The 24,871-nt window shown below is 39.7% G+C and overlaps 2 protein-coding genes, 2 non-coding genes and 1 pseudogene across 9 annotated transcripts in view; 4 read left to right on the top strand and 1 right to left on the bottom strand.

Annotated features, from left to right (window-relative positions):
• The first annotated feature begins 813 nt into the window (after positions 1-813).
• Positions 814-5,624, top strand: LOC119513595 (annotated as a pseudogene).
• A 2,351-nt stretch (positions 5,625-7,975) lies between these two features.
• RPL5 (ribosomal protein L5) lies at positions 7,976-17,536 on the top strand. Of its 2 annotated transcripts, none has more exons than XM_037826630.1 (8): positions 7,976-8,059; positions 9,321-9,390; positions 9,477-9,592; positions 10,380-10,514; positions 11,887-12,089; positions 13,343-13,520; positions 16,727-16,812; positions 17,375-17,536. In XM_037826630.1, the coding sequence occupies exons 1-8, from the start codon at positions 8,057-8,059 to the stop codon at positions 17,472-17,474; spliced, it is 891 nt and encodes a 296-aa protein (XP_037682558.1). In that variant the 5' UTR covers positions 7,976-8,056; the 3' UTR covers positions 17,475-17,536. The 2 variants fall into 2 exon arrangements, with proteins under 2 accessions (XP_037682558.1, XP_037682557.1); XM_037826629.1 differs by having other exon boundaries at positions 7,977-8,059; positions 16,724-16,812.
• LOC119528335 lies at positions 13,175-13,270 on the top strand. The gene has a single exon (XR_005215642.1). It is a non-coding gene; the product is annotated as a small nucleolar RNA SNORD21 (small nucleolar RNA).
• On the top strand, positions 16,909-17,042 carry LOC119528341. Its single transcript, XR_005215648.1, has one exon. It is a non-coding gene; the product is annotated as a small nucleolar RNA SNORA66 (small nucleolar RNA).
• A 570-nt stretch (positions 17,537-18,106) lies between the features above and the next one.
• DIPK1A (divergent protein kinase domain 1A) overlaps positions 18,107-24,871 on the bottom strand; it is a 127,434-nt gene continuing 120,669 nt past the window's right edge. For all 5 annotated transcript variants that reach the window (XM_037826626.1, XM_037826624.1, XM_037826625.1 and 2 more), the window contains 3 exons: positions 22,945-23,052; positions 20,757-20,933; positions 18,107-19,765 (listed from right to left, as the gene is read on the bottom strand). In XM_037826626.1, coding sequence (XP_037682554.1) covers positions 18,953-19,765; positions 20,757-20,933; positions 22,945-23,052 — 1,098 coding nt within the window. In that variant the 3' untranslated portion in view covers positions 18,107-18,952. The remainder of the gene's footprint in view (positions 19,766-20,756; positions 20,934-22,944; positions 23,053-24,871) is intronic.

Here is a 24,871-nt window from a genome sequence, read left to right as displayed (position 1 = left end):
AGTACACGTTTCACTTCATTCTCAGAGGGGTGTCCTGACCTTTGGCGATGTTGACTTCTGCTTTCTTCAATACCACAGGAGCATATCTTCACCCCACGCTCTAAAAGGCAGTGATGGCAAAGGCTATTTTCCACTGCCCATTGATGTTTTTTTTTTTTTTTTTCATCCTGACCCTTTTATTGTTGAACTTAAATAAAAGGCACTTAAATACAATGGTGAACATACAGGGCAAAACAGAATCATAAAATTTAATGTTGAATAAACGGCAAACCGAATGTTTGTGTCTCCAAATTGGCTTTGAACCCCAAACTGCTTAAAAATGGGTATGTTCACAGTTAACAGCTATTAGTTTATAGGTGAAAGAATGGTTGAAGTTGTTCCAGTTGAAATTCCTGGGAAATTCTCTCCTCTAGAACATCCTGGAAGGTGCAAAGGCCATGTCATGCTTCAAAGTATATAAAAATAAAAGCACATCTAACAATAGTTCTGCTTCTAGAAAACAACATGAACATGTCAAGAAGACTGATAAAGGACCACTGTTCATATTTTTACGATACTTCACTTTCAAAAGGCAGTTTCTTTATACATTTATAATATTTAAAATAGGATTCTAATGATTATAATTCTTTTCTTGTTATATAAATAAGGGTAATAAAATATTTTTTATTTAGAATAGCCCCCTGTCCTCCCGAACCACCCCCCCCCCAGCATCTTGCTTCGGGGAGGGGGCCATGCACAGCCACAGGCCAGTACCCAGCCCAGTGGTGCCTTCAGGAGGCCGGGAGCCGGCACTAATATGGAAGGCTTGATGCTGAGCAGAAATACTACTCTGATCTCTTCTACTGCGACATCTAGAGTACCAAGAAAGTGGCGGCCAATGGGCAGATGCTCTAGCTGTTCTGGGTGGCGCAGCTGCCCAACAATGTGGTTCTGCAGATTATGGCGTGTTATGGAGCAACAAGACTTGGTTATTTTGGAAGAAGTCAGTTCTATATTGCTTTGAAACTTGCAGCTGCTGCCAGTCTCGATTCCCCTTACAAGTGGAAAGTATTAATTCAGTAAAAGACCTTCCTCTGCCAAGATTTGTAACTTCCAAGAATGAACAGGAATCTCTCCATGTGGCCTCATATACTTCATATTCTGAAAATCCAGAGTCTTATTCTGGTGTGATTACTCTACCGCACAGCCGTGGACAAGTGAAAAAGGATCCATAAGCCATGACGCCGTCCAGCCTCGTGTACCTACAGATCAGTAGGAACCACATCCCCTGTTGTTTCACCCCAGCAGTGCACGCCGATCTCTCTACACGCGTGGCGGAGCACAGCCGCCATCCCAGTGAGGGAAACAGTGAGAGGTCCCTTACGGGGCAGGGCCTTTTTGGTCTCAGTTTAGCGAAGTTCAATCAGGTCCTCTTGCTGGTGATGCAGTGTGGTCAGGGTGCTCCCCACCTCCACCTCAAGAAAACTGGGGTCAGTTTTGCAGATAATCCCTGTCCTAGTTTGCTAATGCTGCAGGATGCAAAACACCAGAGATGGGTTGGCTTTTATAAAAAGGGGGTTTATTTGGCTACACAGTTACAGTCTTAAGGCCATAAAGTGTCCAAGGTAACACATCAGTAATCGGGTACCTTCACTGGAGGATGGCCAATGGCGTCCAGAAAACCTCTGTTAGCTGGGAAGGCATGTGGCTGGCGTCTGCTCCAAAGTTCTGGTTTCAAAATGGCTTTCTCCCAGGATGTTCCTCTCTAGCAAGCTTGCTCCTCTTCAAAACATCTCTCACAGCTGCACTCAGTTCCCTCTCTCTGAGTCAGCTCATTTATATGGCTCCACTGATCAAGGCCCACCCCGAATGGGCAGGGCCATGCCTCCATGGGAACATCTCATCAAAATCATCACCCACAGCTGGGTGGGGCACACCCCAAGCAAATCTAACCAGCACCAAAACGTCTGCCCCACAAGACTACAAAGATAATGGCATTTGGGGGACACAATACATTCAAACCGGCACATTCCACCCCCTGGACCCCAAAATGACATTATCTTTCCAAATACAAAATGCATTCATTCCATCACAATATCACAAAAACTTAAATCATTTCAGTAACAAAAGTTAAGTACAAGATCCCATCAAAATCAATTATAGGCATGGCCAGTCCTAAGGCATAATTTTTCTTTAGCTGTGGATCTGTGAACTTAGAACAAGTTATGTGCTCCCAATATACAAAGGAGAGACATTCATAGGATAAACATTTCCATTGCCATAAGGAGAAACAGTAAGGAAAACAGAGTTAACAGGACCAAAACAGTTCCTAAAACCCACAGGACAAACTCCATTAGATTTCAAAATCTGGGAGTCATTTACAGAACAATGTTGAATCCTTGGGGCTTGAGAGAGCAGGAGTCTAACGCTTCCTAAGTGCCTTTGTGGCAGCCCTTTTCTCTCCAAATGCTTGGGTGAGTGCTCCAACATATCCACTCACTGGGGAGACCACCTTCTCGGCCCCACCCTCCTCAAACATCGGGGCAGCACCCGGATTCCCTTCCATCTCCGGGGCACATGCTCAACCCCTTCAGAACAGTGTGGTGGCAGCCAGGCTCTCCCCAATTCCCTGGGAATGTGCTCCGCCCTCTTTGGGACCTCAGATGGCAAAACTCTTCCAGAGCATCGAGGCGGAAAGCCCGCCCTCGACCTCCAGGGCAAACTCACCCTTTCCATGCATGTGGGCTGCTCCGCCCTCCCAGCCCGAGACCTCTTGACTCCAGACCTCAACCTCCATGGCTCTGTCTTTGAAGAAATTTTTCCTTTAATTTTTTCCTTGTCTGTCTCCTCCAGTCCAGACCGGCAATGGCTCTGTCTATAAAGATCTCACAAAAATTCTGTTGGCTTTGCATGAAGCACACAGGGGTCAAAGCCATTAGACAATAGGACTTTCCACAAATCCTTTCTGGATAATTCCATCTCCAATCTTGGCTTGTACTGAAATGGCGGCTGGGTTCTGTGTTTGGTTACATCCTCACGTTGGGCTATAGCTTCAGGGATTCCACCCCCTGGAAGCTCATAATTTTCCCAGCGATCAGCTTCCGGTCTCTTTGAACCCAAGAGTTCAGTTCTAAGTTTATCTCTTTCCGCTCGCATTTTACTATAAGCTGCAAGGAGAAGCCAGGGTACCTCCTCCACATGTAGTCTGGAGATCTCCTCAGCTAAGTATTCCAGGTTGTCACTTTCAAATTCTTCCTTCCATCTGACACCAGGACTCAATTTTGCCAAATTCTGTGCCACTTTAAAACAAGGATCACCTTTCTTCCAGTTTACAACAACATATTCATCATTTCTGTTCAAGGCTTCATCAGAAGTATCTTTAGAGTCCATATTTCCACAAACAGTCTCTTTAAAGCAGTTTTGGCCTTTTCTATCAAGCTCCTCACAATTCTTCCAGAATCTTCCCCTTATCCATTTGAAAAGCCCCTCCAACATGTTTGGTATTTGCAGACTCAGCAGCAAAAGCACTTCACTTCTCTGGTACCAAAATCTGTTCTAGTTTGCTAATGCTGCGGGATGCAAAACACCAGAGATGGATCGGCTTTTATAAAAAGGGGGTTTATTTGGCTACACAGTTACAGTCTTAAGGCCATAAAGTGTCCAAGGTAACACATCAGTAATCGGGTACCTTCACTGCAGGATGGCCAATGGCGTCTGGAAAACCTCTGTTAGCTGGGAAGGCACGTGGCTGGCATCTGCTCCAAAGTTCTGGTTTCGAAATGGCTTTCTCCCAGGACGTTCCTCTCTAGCAAGCTTGTTCCTCTTCAAAACATCACTCACAGCTGCACTGAGTTCCATCTCCCTAAGTCAGCACGTTCATATGGCTCCACTGATCAAGGTCCACCCTGAACGGGCGGGGCCACACCTCCATGGAAATATCCCATCAGTTATCATCTACAGTTGGGTGGGGTGCATCTCCATGCAAACAACCTAATCCAAACGTTCCAACTTAATCCCCACTATTATGTCTGCCCCACAAGATTGCATCAAAGAATATGGCTTTTTCTGGGGGACATAATACATTCAAACCAGCACACTCCCCCAAGCAGGACTCTTCTAGCCATGCATCCTGCTTCTGTCCAGAACCAGTCAACAGTACTATCTGTAGCCTCAGCTACAACTGCCAATGAAATTTGTAGGCAATCCATTGGTTAGGATGATCCCTGGAAAATAACAGACGAGCAAAGACAGTATTATGTAAATCAGTTTAAACCATTCAGCTTGATATGAATGGATTTATTCCAGGATCTGCAGCTAAAGAGTTTTTACAAAATCAAAGCTTCCTATTCTTGAACTTTCTCATATTTGAGAACTCTCAGATTTTGATAAAGATGGTGCACTGACATTGGATGAGTATTGTGTTGCTTTTCATCTGGTAGTTTCATCTGTCAGGAAGAATGGCTATGATTTACCTGAAAAACTCCCTGAAAGCTTAATACCCAATCTGATTGATTTGGAAGATTGAGCAAGTGTTGGGGATCAGCCAGGTGAGGTAGGTTATTCAGGCTCTCCTGCAGAAGCACCTCCAAGCAAGTCACCATCAATGCTGCCACTGAACCAAACTTGGCTGGAGCTGAATCAGAGCAGTGAGCAGCGGGAGACATTTAGCGAATGCTATTTCAGCTCACAAACTCTAACCCAATTTGACACTAACATGGCACCAGCTGATCCTGATACTGCCATCGTTCATCCAGTTCCCATTTGAATGACTTCAAGCAAAATGCACATGCAGGAAATGGAGCTTAAAAGAACCAGCAGTGACCATACTACTCCCACTAGCCCATTACTAGTGAAACCTCCTGACCTTTCAGAAGAAAATAAGATAAATTCATCAGTGAAATTTCCTTCTGGAAATGCTATAGATGGTTATAGTAGTTCAGAATCATACTTCTGACCCAGAACAGATGGAGAACAATGTAACTCCTCAAAGGTCTCATTCAGGAGCGTCACCCAATAACAAGGCACCCCAACCCCCCTTCCATGGCCACAGCCCTCCCATTCTAGATCCTTGTCCTTAGACATGAACCAGGCCTTTGCAGTCACCACAGGGCAACAGCACGCGGGAGTCGTCACCCACCCTCCTACAGTGCCTCCAAGGCCACAGCCCTCCTAGGGGCTGGGTGCCTCACCGCAGCAGCTCCCAGAACAGCCCAACTTCGTGGATTTCAGCCAATTTGAAGTCTTTGCCACATCAAGTGTGAATAAAGAGCACAGTGATGAAGCTGAGCAGCATCCCAAAGACTTGCCGGCTGAAAAATCTTCTGATCCTGCAAGTTCTCTTTGAGTTGCCAAAAAAGAAAATAAAATGGAAGAAAAGACAGCTACTAGCGCTCCCTCCAATGTGAGCAAAGCCACCACACCTCTTGCTGCACCACCTAAACCTGTTCGGAGAAGGTTAAAATCAGAAGATGAATTAAGGCCAGAAGTCGATGAACATACTCAAAAGACTGGTGCCTTAGCTGCTGTTTTGCCTCACAGCCATCTATTGTGCAGTCTGTGGGGAAAGAAGAAAGCTCTTCAGGCCATCAATTAGATGCAACACAGTTTCAGCCAGATTGAACACTGAATTTCAGGAACAATTATAGCTTCCAGGTGATGGAGATGCTGCTGGTCTGTTGACCCCACTTTAAGAAGCAGGGTTATAAACCACAAAGATGAGAAGAAAAGAGCCCATGGAAATGCAGAATGAAAGCTTCTAGATTCACTCTCATACATTCTGTTCATATCCCTCATCTAGCACTTAACACACTGTCCTGTGATTATTATCTATCACCCATTTGTCTCTCTGTTCTACTAAACTGAACTCTTTCAGGTCATAATCATTTCTGTTTAGGATGACGTATTGTCCAGACACTTACGTGAGTAAGGGGGAGGGTGTGTACTAGCAGGCATAAACTAGGACTCATGCCCCTTATCTCTATCCCCCAAACCTAGCATGAGTTAGGCATTTGATAAATGTCTGTTGAATGAATGATGTCCTTGTTTAATGCTTTGATCAAATGCAAAGATATATGTAGCTGTTGTATGATTATAAATTTCATCTGTTGTAAAGGAAGAAGGGAAACCAAGCGCAAATTTGAGCTGGTGCTATGCCTTGAAGATGAAAATGTTGTTGCTGCATGTTCTTCTGAAGAATGGGGGAGAACCATAGAAACAAGTATAAAGGAGCTATTTTTAAAATCTTTTTTTTTCATTACCTCTAAAAACAGAAAATAGGAAGGCATCAAATAAGAAGAGGTAATTCTGTTAGAACGAAATACTAACAGTATGATAGGGAAGAAGAAAAGGAAAGAAAATAGGATTTGGTTGCTGTTCCGGTTTGCTAATGCTGCCGTTATGCAAAATACCAGAAATGGATTGGCTTTTATAAAAGGGGTTTATTTGCTTACAAATTTACAGTATTAAGGCCATAAAAGTGTCCAAACTAAGGCATCAGCAAGAAGATACCAACACTGAAGAATGGCTGATGGCATCTGGAACACCTCTGTCCGCTGGGAAGGCATGTGGCTGGCATCTGCTGCCTTGGGTGTGTTTCAAAATGACATTCTCCAAAACGTCTCTGAGCTTGTCTCGCTTAGTCTCTTCAGCTCCTGTGCATCTGTTTGGGGGTCTTCTCAGTTTCTCTGGAACAAACTCTGGGCTAGCATCTCTTAGCTTTAGCATCTCCAAACATCCTTCTGTCTGCATTGCCAAGCATCAGCTTTCAATGTCCTTCTCCAAAATGTCTCTCTTAGCTGCTCTCCAAAATGTCCCTCCCTTATAGGACTCCAGTGATTTAATCAAGACCCACACTGAATGGGCAGGGCCCATATCTCCATGAAGGTAATTTAACCAAAAGTCTGGCCCACAGTTGACTGAGTCGCATCTCCATGGAAACACTCAATCTAAACAGTAATGTCTGCTCTCACAAGACTGATTAAAGAATATGGCTTTTGGGGTGATATAATATATCCAAATTGGCACAGTGGCTATCTGAAAATACTACTCAAAATCAACAGTGATGAGAAATTCCGACTCCAAGATGAATTTGTTCTTCCTGACACTGAAACTCAAAGTGAGATCCAGGAGTTATAGCAGAAATGAATCTGTTAATTGTTCCATCTTTAGTTAAAGCGGAGAGCAGGCCAGGCTTTACGCAAAATTCATGCATTAATGCCCATCCGTTGCAAATAATGGCTTTTCTAAATAAAAAATATTTTATTACCTTGATTTATGTAATAAATTGATGGGACGGGGAATCCGGGCGGGGGCCCGGGGGTAAGGGGAGGGAAGGGAGGAGGCGGGCCAGGGATGAGAATGGGGTGCAGCCGGGCTCGGGGGCCGCAGGGAACGCGCGGGTTCGAGTCTGTCCGGCGCCTCCCCGCCCCGACTCCGCTTCCAAGTCTGCCCGCGCTCTCCACTCCCACGCCCATAGCCGCGACGCTTTCCCAGACAGTTGCGGGGCTCTGCGTCTAAAATTTCCGGTTCGCAGGGCGGGCCCGCCTCCCTCCGCCTGGCCAGGCCCGGATGCCGGCTCCTCGATATTGGTTTTGAGTACAGTACTCGTAAACTGTGTTGCAACTTCTCCTGGATCACTAAAGACATGGAGGGTGCAGCAGCGTGTAGACCTCCCGTGGAAGTCAATTTAAATTTTAAACTTTTTATTGCTTACAAAAGTAATATGTTTGTTATGGAGAAGCTCCCTACCATAGAAAGTTTCTTGTAATCTTTTGGGCTCCTGTTCATTGCGTCTCCCTTCAACCATCCGGATTGGATCCTCGGCTAGGAGTGCTAAGATCCCAAGGCTTGGAGGGTTGGTTGCTGCAAGGGCAAGTCCGGCATTCCGCCCTCCCGCCAGCAGGGGGCGGGAAGGCGCACGTTTTGCGTGCGGGCACCCTCTCTCTTGCACACGTCTTTCGCTTGTTCACCGGCGCTACATACTGCGCCTGCGCACGGGATACGGTCTTTTTCCCCCCCGTAGTGTTCCTGGAGCTACCGGTCTGTGGAGAGCCGCGGACGCTGGTCTCTCATCCGCAGGATGGTGAGTGGGCCCCTTGATTTCGGGCTTTTGGAAGCACGGGGATCGCTCTTCTGGCCTGAACGCCATACTGGAGGCAGTCCTGTGCGGTGCAGGAGCCGGATGGCATTAGATTGCAGGCTCTTCCATGGGCCGCTGTTCCAAGCGTGGCCTAATGGCTGACGCCGGACGCGCGAGCTTGGGGGTGGGGTCGGCGAAAAAGGGGAGCGGGAGCTGTGGCAGCAGGTTGGAGCGAGGGTCTAGTTTTTTAAACAAGCTGCGGAGGTAGTGCTGGATAGTCTAGAGGGGTATCGGCAGGCGGCCGGCCAGGGGAGACTGCATGCAGCTCGGTTTCAGACTGGCAAGAGGCTGGGGACGCTTCTCTAACCTGGATCCATCTCTGATTTTTTGGGGGGGTGGGGGGTGGTTTTCGGGAGAGCGTCCCGGTCTTCGGATCTGCGATCAGGGAGGCTGTTTCGGTGGGCCCAAAAAATGGCTCTCAAGCTAAACCGTCAGTAAGGCATGGAGGCCGGGGGCATTAGTGGGCCTGGAAAGTAAGCTCATTTTGTTTGGAACTTGCCTCCTGTCTCTTTTTTTTCTAGTTTGTCTCTGGTCTCACTTTTTAATGCTTGTTGGGGTGAGTCCCCAAAGGTGTGCGGGAGTGGGGGTGGGAAGATGTTTTAGTTGACGAGGGACCGTGCTGTTTGAATTGGGTGCGACCGCTGAATGTGCTCTTGCCCAGTTGAGTATTGTGGCAAGTAATTTAAACTTTACTTTCAAAACTACATGGAAAGAGAGGGAAGGATGTAGTTCTCTGAGGTTAGCTTCTCGAAATGGGACATACAGTGTTAAGAGATGACTGAAATTTAGGATGATTGCTGTGTAGAGCAGTGTTTCACAAAAGTTTGGTACAAAGATCAGTGCTGGTCCACAACCGGACAAGTACAGAAGCATTTTAAAACTTTGGAGAAATGTGACAGCAGTTTTGTATTTCTGTACTCTAGTAAAAAAAATTGGGGCTTGTGTTTTGTGTGTTTCTGGTTTCTTTGAATTCTGTTTTCCTAGTGATTCATTTTTACTGTTTTTATAAAGTTTATCAGTGTATCAGATTGAAAGGGGGAAAAAGTGGGTTCTTTACAACCCAGATGGTTTGAGAAACTGAGGTTGATTAGTTCACTCTTGGGGTTCAAGTGTTATTTTGTTACATGATTGTTAATTTAAATGTCAGAACTATTGTAACCTAAATTATTTACCAAGGTTTTTATAACATTCTTTATTCTCACAGGGGTTTGTTAAAGTTGTCAAGAATAAGGCCTATTTCAAGAGGTACCAAGTGAAATTTAGAAGAAGACGAGGTATGGTCAGTTATTCATATTTACAGTATTAAAAGAATCTGCCTTAAAGTGGAGTAGTGTTTCTTAACTTATATTTTATCTTTCAGAGGGTAAAACTGATTACTATGCTCGGAAACGTTTGGTAATTCAGGATAAAAATAAGTACAACACACCCAAATACAGGATGATAGTTCGTGTAACTAACAGGGATATCATTTGTCAGGTAAGTTATATTCTGGACTCAGGCAATGGCTGGTAACTGTTCCCCCTCCCATCCTTTACTCACTGTGATACAGAAGATGTACTTGGGAAAGCAAAGCACATATATAGGTTAGAAGTCTACAGCCTTGTACTTTAAAAACATTTATTGAATGAGTTCTTTTCCCACTAGTAGGTCTAGAGTTAGAGCTTGGGAAATTGGTACGTTAAAATACTCCAACTGAAGATCAGTCATGTTTGGAAATCTCTAACCAATTTGATCCAATTCCTTTTCTAATTGGAGGAAAGAGAAACATAAGATATTGCAGTATTTTGTGGGTATGTGAGGGGATAAATTAGAGACAAGTGAAATCCACAAATTCTTGCCCATCCTTTTTCCAGTAGTTTTTCATAGACTGAGTCCTAACTTACTATGTGGCCTCACGTGCTCCTTAACCATTGCTCATTAAAGTGGTAAATAGTTGTGAGGGTTCTTATTCCTGCTTATTGTTTGATATATGGTTTTAATAATGTGTATGAAGGTCTCCCCCACATAAAAGACCCCTGGAAGCTAGTTTCCTGGGCTGCTACAACTAGGGAGAATTTTGATAGCTGAGCCTTTAAAGGAGGCAGGCACACCTGCTTCTGTGCAAGCTAATTTGTGTAAGGCAATATTTTTTTCCATACCCAAGTCAAATAACTAAATATTAGGTCCTGTAGATCTTGTAAATCCTCTTAAAAAGAAAACATTTAGGACAATTACTGAAAAAGTGAAAGTACAGATTCTTAATGTGGTTTTTCTCTGACAACAGATTGCTTATGCCCGTATAGAAGGGGATATGATAGTCTGCGCAGCTTATGCTCACGAACTCCCAAAGTATGGTGTGAAGGTTGGTCTGACAAATTATGCTGCAGCATATTGTACTGGCCTGCTGCTGGCCCGCAGGGTATGTACAAGGTTGTTTTTATCTATTTTGGAGTTAGCTCATTTGGAATTGTCTGTAAGATATTTTATACATGGATAAGACACCCTCAGCTGTGACTTACAAAAACATCAGTTCTTTGCAGTGAAGATGATTTTTTTAATATGAGATTTCATTCAGATGGCAGTCCATTTCCTAATAATCTGGTGGAGTGATCGTCTTATTCTCTATGTTGGTGTAACTAGACCAGTACTGTCCAATAGAGTTTTCAGCAATGTTAAAAATCTTTTGTAGTCAATACTGTCTGCTGCGGTAGCCATCGCCCACATGTGGCTATTATATGGGTTAATACCAATAGGAAGGAACTGAATTTTAAATTTTAATTGACTTTAAATGACTAGTTGTAGCTAGTGGCTACCTTAGTGGACTGCACAGACCCTTGGTACTCAGAAGTGTAGATCTTATGACCATCAATATCGTCTGGGAACTATTTTTAGAAATGCATAATTGTGGGGGCTCCACTCCCAACCCTCAGAATATGTATTTTAATAGGATGTCCAGGTTCTTCTAAATGCAAATTAAAATTTGAAAAACAATGTCAAAATTTTGGGCTTAGTGAGCAGGGGACCTGGGTGATGATTCATCTTTGTAATAATTATCTTTGCCTCTGAGTGGTAGCACTTCCTATATATGCTATATTAAGCAGAAAGGGGGGTGTGAGTATGTGATTTTTGCTTTGTTTTTTCAATTTAGTGACCTTATTTTGCAATGAAATTGTGAAGCATATGTATCCATGTTGGGCACCCGTATCTTTGTTGATTATAAACATGCTTTGAGTGGGGAACATTGTCACTAGAGTAACTTGGTAGAAAGGCACTGCTTGTAAAACTAGCTAGATGGCAGTGTACTGGGAGAAGAAATGTGGTTGGAGAGTCGAGCCACAAAATATGTTTGCTTCAACCGAGAATCCTCCTAGGGTTTTATTCCATGTTAGACAAAAGTACATGTGATAAGGTTTAATATTGAGTTGTTGGAATTATTGTAGCTAAATATGATTACAAATGTGGAAAATTCTCTCCCTTTAGTAAATACAACAATCAAATTAAGTATTGTATATTCTTATTGTTGCATAAATCAAATATGGACATGTAGGGAAGATTCAGAGGTTATAAAACAAAGTTGTTACGTGAGTGAAATTGAATGTCTGAAATTTCTTTTTATGTAGCATTTAAACAGTGTTGATCCTTAAAAGTGAATTATTGGGGAAAAGGAGTGAGTAAATAGGAATGAAATTTTTTTTCCAGGTATCAGGTCATTAAAGTTGTGACCTGAGATACTTTTAGAGCTGTTTGACTATATTCCTACAGAAAATTTAGATTGGCTTCTTTGTTGATAGCTTCTCAACAGGTTTGGCATGGACAAGATCTATGAAGGCCAAGTAGAGGTAACAGGAGATGAATACAATGTGGAAAGTATTGATGGTCAACCTGGTGCCTTCACCTGCTATTTGGATGCAGGGCTTGCCAGAACTACCACTGGAAATAAAGTTTTTGGGGCTCTGAAGGGAGCTGTGGATGGAGGCTTGTCTATTCCTCACAGGTAATACAGTATTTAAGGCCCCACTCATGCCTGAACTTCATACTTTCCTGTTTCTAATTTCTGTTACAGTGTGGCAATTACAGAACCATTTAAAGTAACAGTAGTTATCATTGAATGGCTGTTACATGCTAGGTACTGCCCAAAATGAACCTGGCAGGGTAGGAAGAAGTTGTAACCCATTTTATAAGTAAGAGATTGAGGCTTAGAGGTAATTTGTCCAAGGTTATAGAGCCAATAAATGGAAGAGCTGAGGTTGAAACTTACATTTTGCATATGGTTGGTTTTGCTTCTAAAGGAGAAACTTGATTCCACACCCCCACCCCAATTCATTTACTTTTTCCATTCAGAATGAAAATTGCTTTACTGATTTCTGGGAAAATGCGGACCTTAGAATAAAAGTTGGAGAAAAAGGCTTATAAAATGCCTCTAAAATTTCAACTAGAAATAAAATTGTAGGTCATTCTTGGAAACTTAAGTAAGTTCTTAAAATCTATTTTGTAGTTCCCTTTAGTACTTGTGTTGGTGTTTCTTTGTTGTTGGTGAACAGATATTTGCTGATGTGATTTACTCATTTCTTATGGATGTTTTAGTGGTTGGCGATTTAACAACCAAAAGAAATTAATCTTTGGCCACAGAGCTCTTTTTTTAGTGTTTGCCTTTTGTTTTTGGTTTTGTTTTTTTTTTTGTGGTAACATACATAGCACAAATTTGCCATTTTAACTATTCTTAAGTGTATTGGCCATAGGTTTTTTGTTTGTTTTGTTAAAAGTCTAAAATGTGTTTTATATTATTTTTTTGAGGACATGTCTCTTGCAAGTTATTAAAGTTAGTGGGATGCAGGTATACCAAGAGCATTCTCTTGACAATTTCATTAGCTGTGATCTTGGGCAAATCACTTATTGCCATGTACTTGAAGGCACCACTGAGAAATTGTAGGATTTTTTTTTTGGAATGGAATGAAACTCCATGTGCTAATATGCAGGAGAACTAAACTTCGTGTGGGGGGGTTGGGGGGGACCTTGGTTAATTGAGAGGTGTGTGTGGCATGATTTTCTCTTCTGTCCTGGAATTTTGAGATAGCAGCTGCTGAATGATGATATCTGACTAACCGAGCAGTCAGTAGTTGGTCCTTTGATTGCATGTGATGCAGTTAATTGTTTCAAGACGGGACTGATGGCAGCTACTCTTTACACAGAGTAAAGAGTAAATTATTTCAGTCAATATGTACTAAAATGTGAAAAACTTTATTTTAGTACCAAACGATTCCCTGGTTATGATTCAGAAAGCAAAGAATTCAATGCAGAAGTACATCGGAAGCACATCATGGGTCAGAATGTTGCGGATTATATGCGTTACCTAATGGAGGAAGATGAAGATGCTTACAAGAAACAATTCTCTCAGTACATAAAGAACAACGTAACTCCAGACATGGTAAAAAATTTACCTAAAAATGCCTGTATTAGTTGATTTATAGAACTAGGTTTACTTGTTTTTGGTGGGTATAATGTTAATATAGATTTATTTCAGATTGGCAGTTGGAAGTTGAATGTTTGTAGTTTCAGATTCAGTTAAGCTATCAGACTTGAAATAACATGAGATTAGGGTGTTGGACCAGAGTAGTTTAACAGGTTAGGTGGGCTGTCAACATGCTTTTAGGAATCTTTCAGATGCTTCTGGCATCTAAAACCTTTGGTAGCTTTTATGCATTTGGCTGTTCTTTATTCGTAGATTTCATTCCTTTGGTCATAGTTATATTTGCTCTGCTTGATGTGAGGTACTAGTTATACTAAACTTGACTAATTTTGACGCCTTGGGGAGAGATGGTTCTTAATCATAGCACAATTTGTTCTATATTCTGAACTGTGAATGTTTCAAGCATGAATGTTTACTAAACTAAGTTTAATGTTGGAAATCAATTAGCCCAAAATTGACTCTCCAGGGCTACCTATTCTTTACTAACACATTAGAAAATTGAAGATATTACCAGTTTTGAAATTACAGTGAAAAATTAGAATGCAGAAATCACTGGTTATAACTGTTAACAACTGTAGAATTGTGTACATATTGACAGATGATATATCAAATAACTTTTGCTTCTTAGGTTCTTTTCTATTGCATACTAGTTTCTATTTTAGCACAGCTTTGGCCATGGAAAGATAATTTTTGTTAATTTTTACTGTGTATTTTCCTTTATATTACTACCTATATCACCCTTGTTCCGGCCTTTTACTTTTAGACTGTGATTCTACTTGGCCTGCTTGATTTTTCCTCCTAAGCCATATCTTGCACTGGTCAAATGAAACTTGCTTAAAACTTTCCAAACTACCAATCTGTGTTTTCAGATTTTTATTTCCTAATGCTTTTATATATATACATGTTATACTTCAAACTACTGTTTGGCTGATACACTTTTCCACCCAGCTCATTTAATCTACAATGGACTCTTTTGCCGTGGGTGCCTACTGAAGTTCTCTGCAGAAATCTGTTCTCTCCCACAGGAAGTGATCTTTACCTAAATTCATGGTATTGTCTAGATACATGATTACATTTTCTGGCCTCTTGTTAGGTAGGAACTAGGTTGCTTAGGTTTGTTAAATGATTGTTTGAAGTGGATTTTTTAAATATAGTGGGCAGCTGTAATAATAAGGGTACTAAAAGTAGTAGAAAAATAACTTTTAAAAAGGATTTAGAAGAGTCCCCATCTGTAGGGGACCCTGTGGGCGTTCCACCCAGATTCCCTCAGATCCCCTTTACCATTTCTGTGATCCCTCTGCCAAGTTCTATGTGGTCTGCTTACAATGGCTAAACACCCATGACTTTCTTCAGAGGCCTGTCCTTGGGCTGCCAGATCTGCTCTGTCCTCAACTTTTGGAGAGCTGGAAGTGCTTGGGAATCAAGGACCAACAAGGGCAGGCACAGCAAAGCCCAGCTTGCCTGCCTCAAGTCGGTCACAATCTGATGTGTAATTTATACTCCAGCGTTCCTCACAGGATCAGGCTGAGGCTGGAATTTAGCCTGAAATCACACCTTGACCTCTTCCTCCTCCTGTTCTGTTATCCATCACTAATCCCTCACCAGTTTCTCCTTGGGGCACTCCCTCAATAGATGACATGAAAATACATTATCATCTCAGGATCTTCTGGGGAACCTGACCTAAGACACCATTACCTTTTCCTCCATGTCCACAGACTATCTTCCCTTGAATAGTTCCCCTTCCCTGCCATCTCCTGAGTCAATATCCTTATTTTTTTAAAAAGGATTTAGATCGGAACAGATTATTTGCAGACCAATGTTCATAGCATTGTTCACAATTGCCAAAAGATGGAACAACCCATGTGTCCATCAACTGATGAATAATGGAATATTATTCAGCTGTAATAAAGAATGAAGTTCTGATAACGTGACAACATAGATGAACCTTGAAGACTCATGTAGCGTGAAATAAGCCAGGTACAAAAGGACAAATACTGTATGGTTTCAATATGAAATGTTTAGAATAAGCAAATTCAGAGTCAGAATCTTGAATACAGGTTATAGGGGATAGGATAGGAAACAGGGAGTTAATGCATAAATTGTAGAGTTTCTATTTGGGATGATGGAAAAGTTTTGGCAATGGATGGTAATGATTGTAGGACAACATTATGAACATAATTAAACAGCACTGGATTTTATAGTTTTTACATGTGTTACTAGAATTAAAATTTTTTAAAAACCCATGGGAGTGTACAACACAGTGAACCGTAAGATAAATCAGGTACTATAGTTAATAGTACAATTTGTTAAATTGTGCTTTCATCAGTTGTAACAAATGTACCACACTGATGGAAGGTGACAAAAATAGGGTGGTATATGGAAACCCTGTGTTTTATGCATGATATTTTTGTAAACCCTCAATTCTAGTTTAGAAAAAAAGGATTCAGGTAGTTGAGGGTATAATGTATTAAACACTGAATAATTTTAGAGACCTGGAATGCCTTAACATTCTTTAGGGAGCTGTATTTCTTATTAGATCTTCATAATGAACACTCAGGCATTTTACAGCTTCTCTGCATGACTTGATCTTCCACTGGATCACGAGTTATTTATTTGACCAAGGGTGTCAAGTGAAATAATTCAGAGTTACAACTTTATCCTTTGAATTTTAGAACAATATTTCCCAATAAGATACCTAATCAGATTGCCTTCTGGTATCAGGGGTTAATACTGCTGCCAGATAAACTTAGCAGGTACTGATGGAAAATGTAAATCTGGAGGCTGTGGGAGGTCAGAAATGAATTTGGCAATTCCCAAGGTCAGTGTCCAGTTCTTTGTCCTCTGTTAAAGCTGTGTTGTGTTGCCCACACTTAACATCTTAAGTGCTGTATTTTGGCGACTGAAGTGAAAGCATTTTGGTCAGACACTGTTAAAATGAGCATAATTAGTGTTTCTGCAGAAATCAATTTGTTCTAAACTTGAACAAGAATTTATTTGAAGGTAGGTATGTTTAGAAACTTAGACACCAACATTAACTTTTTAGTTCCTTTTGAAAATACGGTTTAAGACAAAATCGAGCAAGTAGTAGACTACAGCACATTATATTATTGTTTAGGGCATGTGAAGTGAAACCAAGTACTGTTTGATTTCCTTTGTTTCAGATGGAGGAGATGTACAAGAAAGCCCATGCTGCTATACGAGAGAATCCAGTCTATGAGAAAAAGCCTAAGAAAGAAGTTAAAAAGAAGAGGTATGTGTCTTCCTGTTTCACTGTTGGTGGGAAAGGGGTTGGAGGTGGTTCCCAACTACCTCCTTGTATCTGGTGGGTCAGATTCTCAGTGAAGGTATGCAAACTCGATCACTAGCTCTGCATGAAGTTGCAGAAGCAAAGGGAACCAGGTTTGCTAAAGTAATTGTGGTGATAGAAATGTATTAGCCTCAGCAGCTACTGAGGGTGGCCCATTCTATCCTAATACAGTGTAACTATCAGCTGCATTTTTTAAATTGACTACCTAAAGAAAAGAGTTGGTTTCTGTTGAAGTGTTTCGATTTGTGAACGGAATAGAGAGTAATACTTAATGTATCTAGGCATTGCACTAATATTACATTTCTTTGATACCTGGCCCTGTGTGTTGGTAATAGCACAGTATCACAGGAAGTTGAAGTTTGGGAAAGTACATGTTGGAACTTGGATCTTTCGACTGCCATCTGATTACAAAGTCTTTGTCTTTTTCTTAAATTCAAGATTCTTTATTCTCTTTAGTTGTGCTTTAAAAAATATATTGGTCTTATTTTACTTTGTTGTTTCGTAGGTGGAACCGTCCCAAAATGTCTCTTGCCCAAAAGAAAGATCGGGTAGCTCAGAAGAAGGCTAGTTTCCTCAGGGCTCAGGAGCGGGCTGCTGACAGCTAAACCAAACTGCAATTTTTTATGAAGATTTTTGAGATGAAGACAATAAATTTAACAGCCTTCTATTTCTGTGTTATGCACTTATTGTTATGAAACTGTAGGAAATATCTTGAAGTATAAGAGTTTGGCAGTTATTTTCTACAAAAACAAGTATAACTTTTCCAGAAAAGGTTTATCTGTATATTTACTCCAACAAAGATCACATTTTCTTGGGCCTCTCTTCTCCCTGACAGGAGTTATTTGCAGCTCTTCCTAAAAAGTCTGGCAAGCAACAGATCAACCATCAATAGTAAATAATTCATCCATCCATTTATTGTAACCTGATGATTAATGGGAAGAAAACGTACCTTCAGAGTACACAATCTTAGAACTGGTATTAATCCATGACTTTAATTTTTCATGAGAAAACTATCCAATGAAGGATTCACAACTTTAACACTCACTTTAGCCAGGTGAAAACTTTCAGCAGAAAATAACAGGTCTTTTCTGCAAAAAGAGGTGTTTAATTTTATGGAGACTTTGAAAGATATATGCCGAATCTGAATATATATATAGTTGAAAATAACATAAAAGGGGACACATATTAACCCTATGTCCAAGTTTACATGGAAAAAAAATAGATGAATAAATTATATGTGTCTTAAAAAAACAGCCCTTTGGCCAACAGGAAATATTGTTTGGAAATGGAAAATTATTACTGGAAAGTCTTGCATTCCCACATAATTTTAAGTTCACAATATATGGGTCTGGATTGGGTCTTAAGATGGCAGTTCTGAAGGGCTCATTATGCTGGTTGATTCCAAAATGGACTCAATTTAGGATGAATATGTGAAAAGTCACCCAGTTTTGGCTAATGTTGGTATTACATATTGTCACCTAGAACAATTCTGAGGGTCAAAGAGCCACTTAAGGAAACATTCTGAAACCACAATACTTGATGTCTAAATGAGGTTTAAAATGTGTGTTTAAGTCTAGAGTACAACAAACCATGCTATTAACCCAACATCTGTTTTAGGAAAGTAAGCTTACCTGCTTTGCAGTCGTAATTTCTGTTAATGTGCAAACTTTGCCATGCTAAGACATTAGTACATTTATAAATTTTCTTTTTAAAACAGCAGCTTCAGTGCAAAAAATGTTTTCAGCAATGGTATTCTAACAAAAATCTACAAATTGCGCTCACTGTTGATGTCTACGGAATGAGATTTTTCACAGCATAATTTATTTTTTTGAGGCTTTAGTCAAAATAGTTGCACAGTGAATGCACTGGGAAATGTAACAGCTTCTAAAAGGGCAGGACTGAAATCTTTTGGTCCTGTTGATACTGTATTTCCTGACATTACTTTAGTAACAACATGTATTTTTAAATGATGGTTTCTCAGCTAGGCCCAGGGGAAAGGAGTTTTATAAGTTATTGGCAGGGATCTCTGAATCAGAAACCATTTTAAAAAAGTTTTCCACAATGGTAACAATGTCCAAATGAATTAAGAGTCGTTGGTGTAGGAGATTTTCTTCCACAGTAATGTCTTTAGATTATTTAGTATCAAAGAATGTTCCATTTCCATTTGATTTGCTGTGACTTTGAGAGCAATGCAAGAATAAAGCTGCTTTTCTAATTCTTCACGAATTTCACTTGGAGCACCACGCAGCAGATAGTCTTTGAGTAACTGACAGGCTTTTGCCAAGTTTGGTTGTATCACTTCTGAAGTACACTTCATTGTACTTGGATCACAGCTAGTTCTACAATCTGTGCCATAGACACAGTCCAAATCAGACTCACAGTGACGATCCTTAATAAGTTCTTTAAGGTTTGTCTCTGGCACGATTTTTCTCATGTCCACCATTTTTAAATCATACTTATCGTTATATCCTAGGTTTTTGGCACTAGTATCACACATGAGGAAGTTTCCATAGGGGCCATGGAAAACATCTTCCACAAATTCTAGAAGTCCTATGGCTATTTTAGCCTTTCTAGGCCATGATGGTGTGAACAACTGATCCATACTTCTTCTGAATCCAGATGGAATAAAAAGTTCAATGACCCATGGAAGGTTTATTCCATAAAGAGAGGTATATTCAACACTTTCCATCACATATAGGTCACCACAGAATCCCATTAATTTGGGGGTATGTTCTTTATCTTGAAGTATAACCATGAGAAGAAATTCATTTAATTGAAGAAGTGCCCATGCTGACTTGGCTTCTCCCAAGGAAACCTGGCCATCCTTGTCTCCGTCAGCTACTGTCAAGATGAGATTAACCAGTTCAGAGAGATTTCCTTGATCACCCAACTTTGCCTAGTAAAGAAAAGAATATGCTGATTTTACAGGAGGAATGAAAAATATCTGTTAAGTTCATTTATGGAGATTGTCACCATGCTAGTAGTAATTTTGCTACTGAATCCCCATAAAGGAGCATGTGTTACATATTCAAATATTTGTGCATCATATGTGAAGTAGAACCATGTTTTATGTAATGGCAGGGATCTCTGAATCAAGCCATGTTTTTAAAATGCCCAAAACTTTTAGAAGTGGTAAGTTTCCTACAACAATAATGTCCAAATGAACTAAGTCATTGGTGTACTTTGCTAAATTTGTTAAGAAATGGCCACCCTAGACCCTTTAGATAAATATAGTTAACCAAGACACTAAATATTTCCTATACTATCCATACATTTACTGGTAAAATTGCAGTGTAATGTACCCATATCCAAAGAGTCAACTGAAAATTATATTTCGTAGTTACCACATTACCAGAATTTTTCAAGTTGTATTGTTCCAATATATTTTGCTATTAAGGTTCCCTGGGATAAATCATCTGAAAATGTAAAATGGCCAAAGAAAAGAAAGATTTTGAGTGAAAATAAAAAGATAAAAATTGAGAAAAAGGAAATTATTCCCAAACTGTATTTTCATTTTTGTATATTTCCATTTAAATTTTGCTACATGAGCATTTCTTTAAAATTTTTATATAATTTATATACACACTGAGGGCAATCAGTGTGTAACACTAATTTTATTTCTCCTTTTGATGTGTACCTGTTATAATGTCAAATTATACAGCAGTGCATCTAGTTAATGAGTTTCCTTCTCATATATTAATACTTTTAGCTATTATAAAAAATATTAAACATCCTTCATGCATTTTCTTTTCTTTAAATTATTTCTCAGGATGGGGCCCTCGATAAAGTCAGAATCGCAAATTTCTGTGGCTGAGAGGAGGTCCTGCCAACTCTTCTGGAAGAGTATACCATTTTACACTAGTGGACATGTGAATGCATTTACTTACTTTAAAGAGACTGTAGACCATTTCTTTGAATTTCTGTACAGTAGTTCCCCTAGTTGGCTTATCAAATAGTACTATTTCTTTTCTTGGTTCCAATTCAGTTCCAAAATCAAGATGAACTGCTTGTTCCATCTGACATTTCACAACACCTGGTAAATTATCCCAAATCCCTAAATACATCTATGTGAAAAGAATGACAAGTTATGTATCGAGAGGAAAACTCTTAAAAATATAACACTATATTTTTAGGACGCTCTTCCCCTATTTAAAAACAAAAAAAAAGCCCCAAAACATTGAGATTGAGCTATGGTTTATTAAATCGTAAATCTGGAATTGTACTCCATGATTGTTTTCCCTTAAATAATTATATTTTATTATAAAACTAATGCACACCTAACATATTTTTAAGAGTCTAACTACACAGAAGGATATAAGGCAAAAGCAAATGTCTCCCACATTCCATTTCCCTAATCCCACTTCCCAGAAATACTTCCTATTAACTCAAGTTATTTATCAAACATTATATAGTGCTTACTATGTGCAATGGTCTAATTTATTTTATTATTTTATTCCTTGTAACAGTGCCATGAGGTAGATATTATTCTCATTTTACTGATGGGAAAACTGAAGCAGAGAGAAGTGAAGCAACTTGCTGAAAGCAGCACAATAAACGCCAACGCCAATAATTGAACCCAGGCAGTCCAGAGCTCATTAGTCTAGGCTGATTCTCTTAAATATAAAGCAAGTAGCCTTATATGCTCTACATATAAAACAATTACCATCATATTAAGTATATTAATCCAAACAAAGCTGATTATATCACTCCCCTGCTTCAAACCCTCCAATAAATTCCCAATTCAATTAGAATAAGGTCCAAAGTTCTTACCATTGCCTGTCAGGCTCTATATAGCTGGCCGGGCTTATGCCTCCAACCTGATCTCATACCACTTAAACTCTGTATCTCAGCTATACTGGTCTTTCTGTTCCCTGAACCTACCTACCAAGCTTGTTCCTGCTTCATGACCCGCTTCGCTTGCTGTTGGTTCTGACTGGAAAGTACTCTCCCTGGATTTTCATTTGGCTGGTACCCTCACATCATTCAAGGCTCAGCTCAGAAGTCACCTTAGAAAGGCCTTCCCTGACCCCACATGTAGAGCAGTCTCCTCCATCCCCAGGTCACTCTCTAACACATTACCCTATTTTATTTTTTTCCTAGTCTTAGCACAGGATGAAATGACCATATTTATTAATGTTTATTTATTTACTTATTTGACTCATTTGTCAACTGTCTTCTCCACATGAGAACATGAGCCACATGAGGGCAGAGGCTTTGTTGTCTTGTTCCCTATGGTCTCACCCAATCCCTCAAACAATGCCTGGACACTCAAATGTTGGACTCTTTCAGAAATCCTCTTCAACATGATTAGTATTACCAACTTAAGAATCATTTAAAATTTCTTTAAGTATAAGAGTGGTGAATATTTGTATTGGAAAATCCAGAAATAACATAAAGGAATAAGAGGAACATAAAAATCACAGAACAGTTCACACCCAAGGATAACCAGTGTTCATCTTGTATTTTCTACTAGTCCAATAGAATCCTACTGTTTTTATTTACATTTTTTTGATGATAAAAGAGGTGGACCATTTATTTCACTATGCTTATTAGCAAATTGTAGTTCTTTTGTAACTTACCTCATCCTGTCCTTTGCCCATGCCTGTAGTTTATTTCTTCATTCAGGTATGAGTTCAAATGTTGTCTCAGATAGGCCTTCCCTAGTCACCTTCTCCCATATACATCTCTATCCTCTCCCTCCCCCTGTATTCTCCATCATTTCACCCTGTGTATCTCCTTTATAGAACATGTCACCTTCTGTAATTACCTTGTTTATTTATTTATCTGTCAACTGTTCTCCCCTGCATTCCCCCAAAGAATTTAAGGTCCTTATTAAGGGAAGTAATCTTGTCTGTGTTAACACACCATTGTATTCCGAGTAACTAAACCAGTATTTGGAATATAATGGAAATAGGGGATCAATAAATATCTGTTAAATGAATTAACCAAAGCATACAAAATTGACATATATATATGATGTCCTAAAGCTCTGATTCAAGAATTCTTTTAATAATGCTTTTAGTTGAAATTAAGAGAGCACTATAAATCTGGAATGTTTATGCATAATGTCTGTACCTGATTGCTGGGCTTGGTTGATAAGCATTTTCCAAAGTAAAGAGTTTCGGTAACACAAAGGCTATTACATGCAGGTCCATCGATAACTCCAGTCTTGTACTTGTCACACTAAAAAACAGAAATGAAAAAGTAGTTAACAGGAAAATGTTCATATTAAAGACACAATAAAGAGATATCTATATTCTTTTAGAGAGCGTGGTATAATAGAAAGAATTCAGGTCTTGGATTTGGAAAGACCTGGATTTGAATCCAAGCTTACTTACTAGCTATCTGATGATGGGAAAACAACTTAATTTCTTTGACCTATAGTTTCCTTATTTGTAAAAGAGAGTAATAAGGTCTACATACCTAAGTGAGATATTGTCAATGTCTGCTATATTTGCAGCACAGAGTTGGCCCACCATAGATATTTAGTATTATTTTACTTTCTTTTCAAGATACATATACCCACTGGTTGATGTTGTAAATATTTATCTGCATCCAAATGCATTCTTCTTTTTCTCTCTGGTTTACAGTACTTCTTAGGATGAAGTACCAGGTTTAGGAGTCAAAGAGTATGAGTATATTTATTGCTATTGCTAAATACTCCAACACCCTTTCCTAAAGAGTTGTTTTAAATTTGCATTTTGGGAGGAGAGGCATAGTGTGAAAGGAAATTTGTGATTTTGCTTATTTTTCTACCTTGTTGGGATAATTACCTGATCTCAGCCTCTCATACATAATAATGCCTAATATTGTAGAGTGTTCACCACTTCATATTGCAACACTGATTCCTGTTTTACAAATGAGGGAACTGAAATTCAGGGGGATTAAGTGGCTTGAGTAGCTGGGTTAGAAATCACTCAAATCCTCTGCTTTCTGTTCTCTCAGTGGTAAAGAAATGGATCAACTAAGCCCTGAAAAGTAGGTGTACAACAGCACAGGCTACCTGTGGTCTGTACAGATCAATGTTCCAGATGCCTAAAATTGGCTTTGCTTCCTCCAGACCTCCAGAACCCAAAGCTTGCCGTGGAAAGACATGGTGGGTGGACCCAATGTTCTAGTCAAAGGTTTAGCAAATAGCATTCTACAATACTTGGAGCTTGGAAAATGGCAATTTCAGCCACTAAGATTGAAGAGCCAATACCCTCCCCCTTTTGTAACAGCTTTATTGAGATATAATTCACATGCCAAACAAGTCTCCATTTAAATGTGTACAAGTCAATGGTTTTGGGCATATTCGCAGAGTTGTACAAACTATTACCACCATCAATTTTGGAACATTTTTAACACCCTCAATAGAAACCCCATCACTCCCAATCTCCCCACCCTCAGCAACTCCCAATTCCCTTTTGGAATTTTTTATTTTTATTTCAGAAACTTAGAAGACAAGCTTGAGTTTTTCTTTTATATAAAAAAAATAGTCTTTACTATAAAAATATGGGAACTACAGAAAGGCAGTGGAAGAAAAGAAAATCACACATTGCACCATCATGCAGGGATAATCATTAATAACATCCTGGTATAAAATTCTTTTATTGAATAAATTCATCTTCAAAACTCACAATTGTAACACATATTCACCCCAAAACTGGAAGTATACAAACATATGTAGAAAAAAAATCCAATAATCTCCCTCCATCCCCACCTCCCTGAATTAACCTCTTGTTTTAGGCAGGGTTCTTCAGACCTGGACTGACAGGAGATCTATATAAATCTTGTAACTTAGTGTATATATATCTTGTGTGTGTGTGTGTATACTTAGAGATTTATTTTTTTTATCTTCATTTTATTGAGATATATTCACATACCACGCAGTCATACAAAACAAATCGTACTTTCGATTGTTCACAGTACCATTACATAGTTGTACATTCATCACCTAAATCAATCCCTAACACCTTCATTAGCACACACACAAAAATAACAAGAATAATAATTAGAGTGA

Source organism: Choloepus didactylus, chromosome 2 (assembly GCF_015220235.1).
Source record: "Choloepus didactylus isolate mChoDid1 chromosome 2, mChoDid1.pri, whole genome shotgun sequence".
Classification (NCBI taxonomy): Eukaryota; Metazoa; Chordata; class Mammalia; order Pilosa; family Megalonychidae; genus Choloepus; species Choloepus didactylus.
This window is presented reverse-complemented; position numbering and strand designations above follow the sequence as displayed.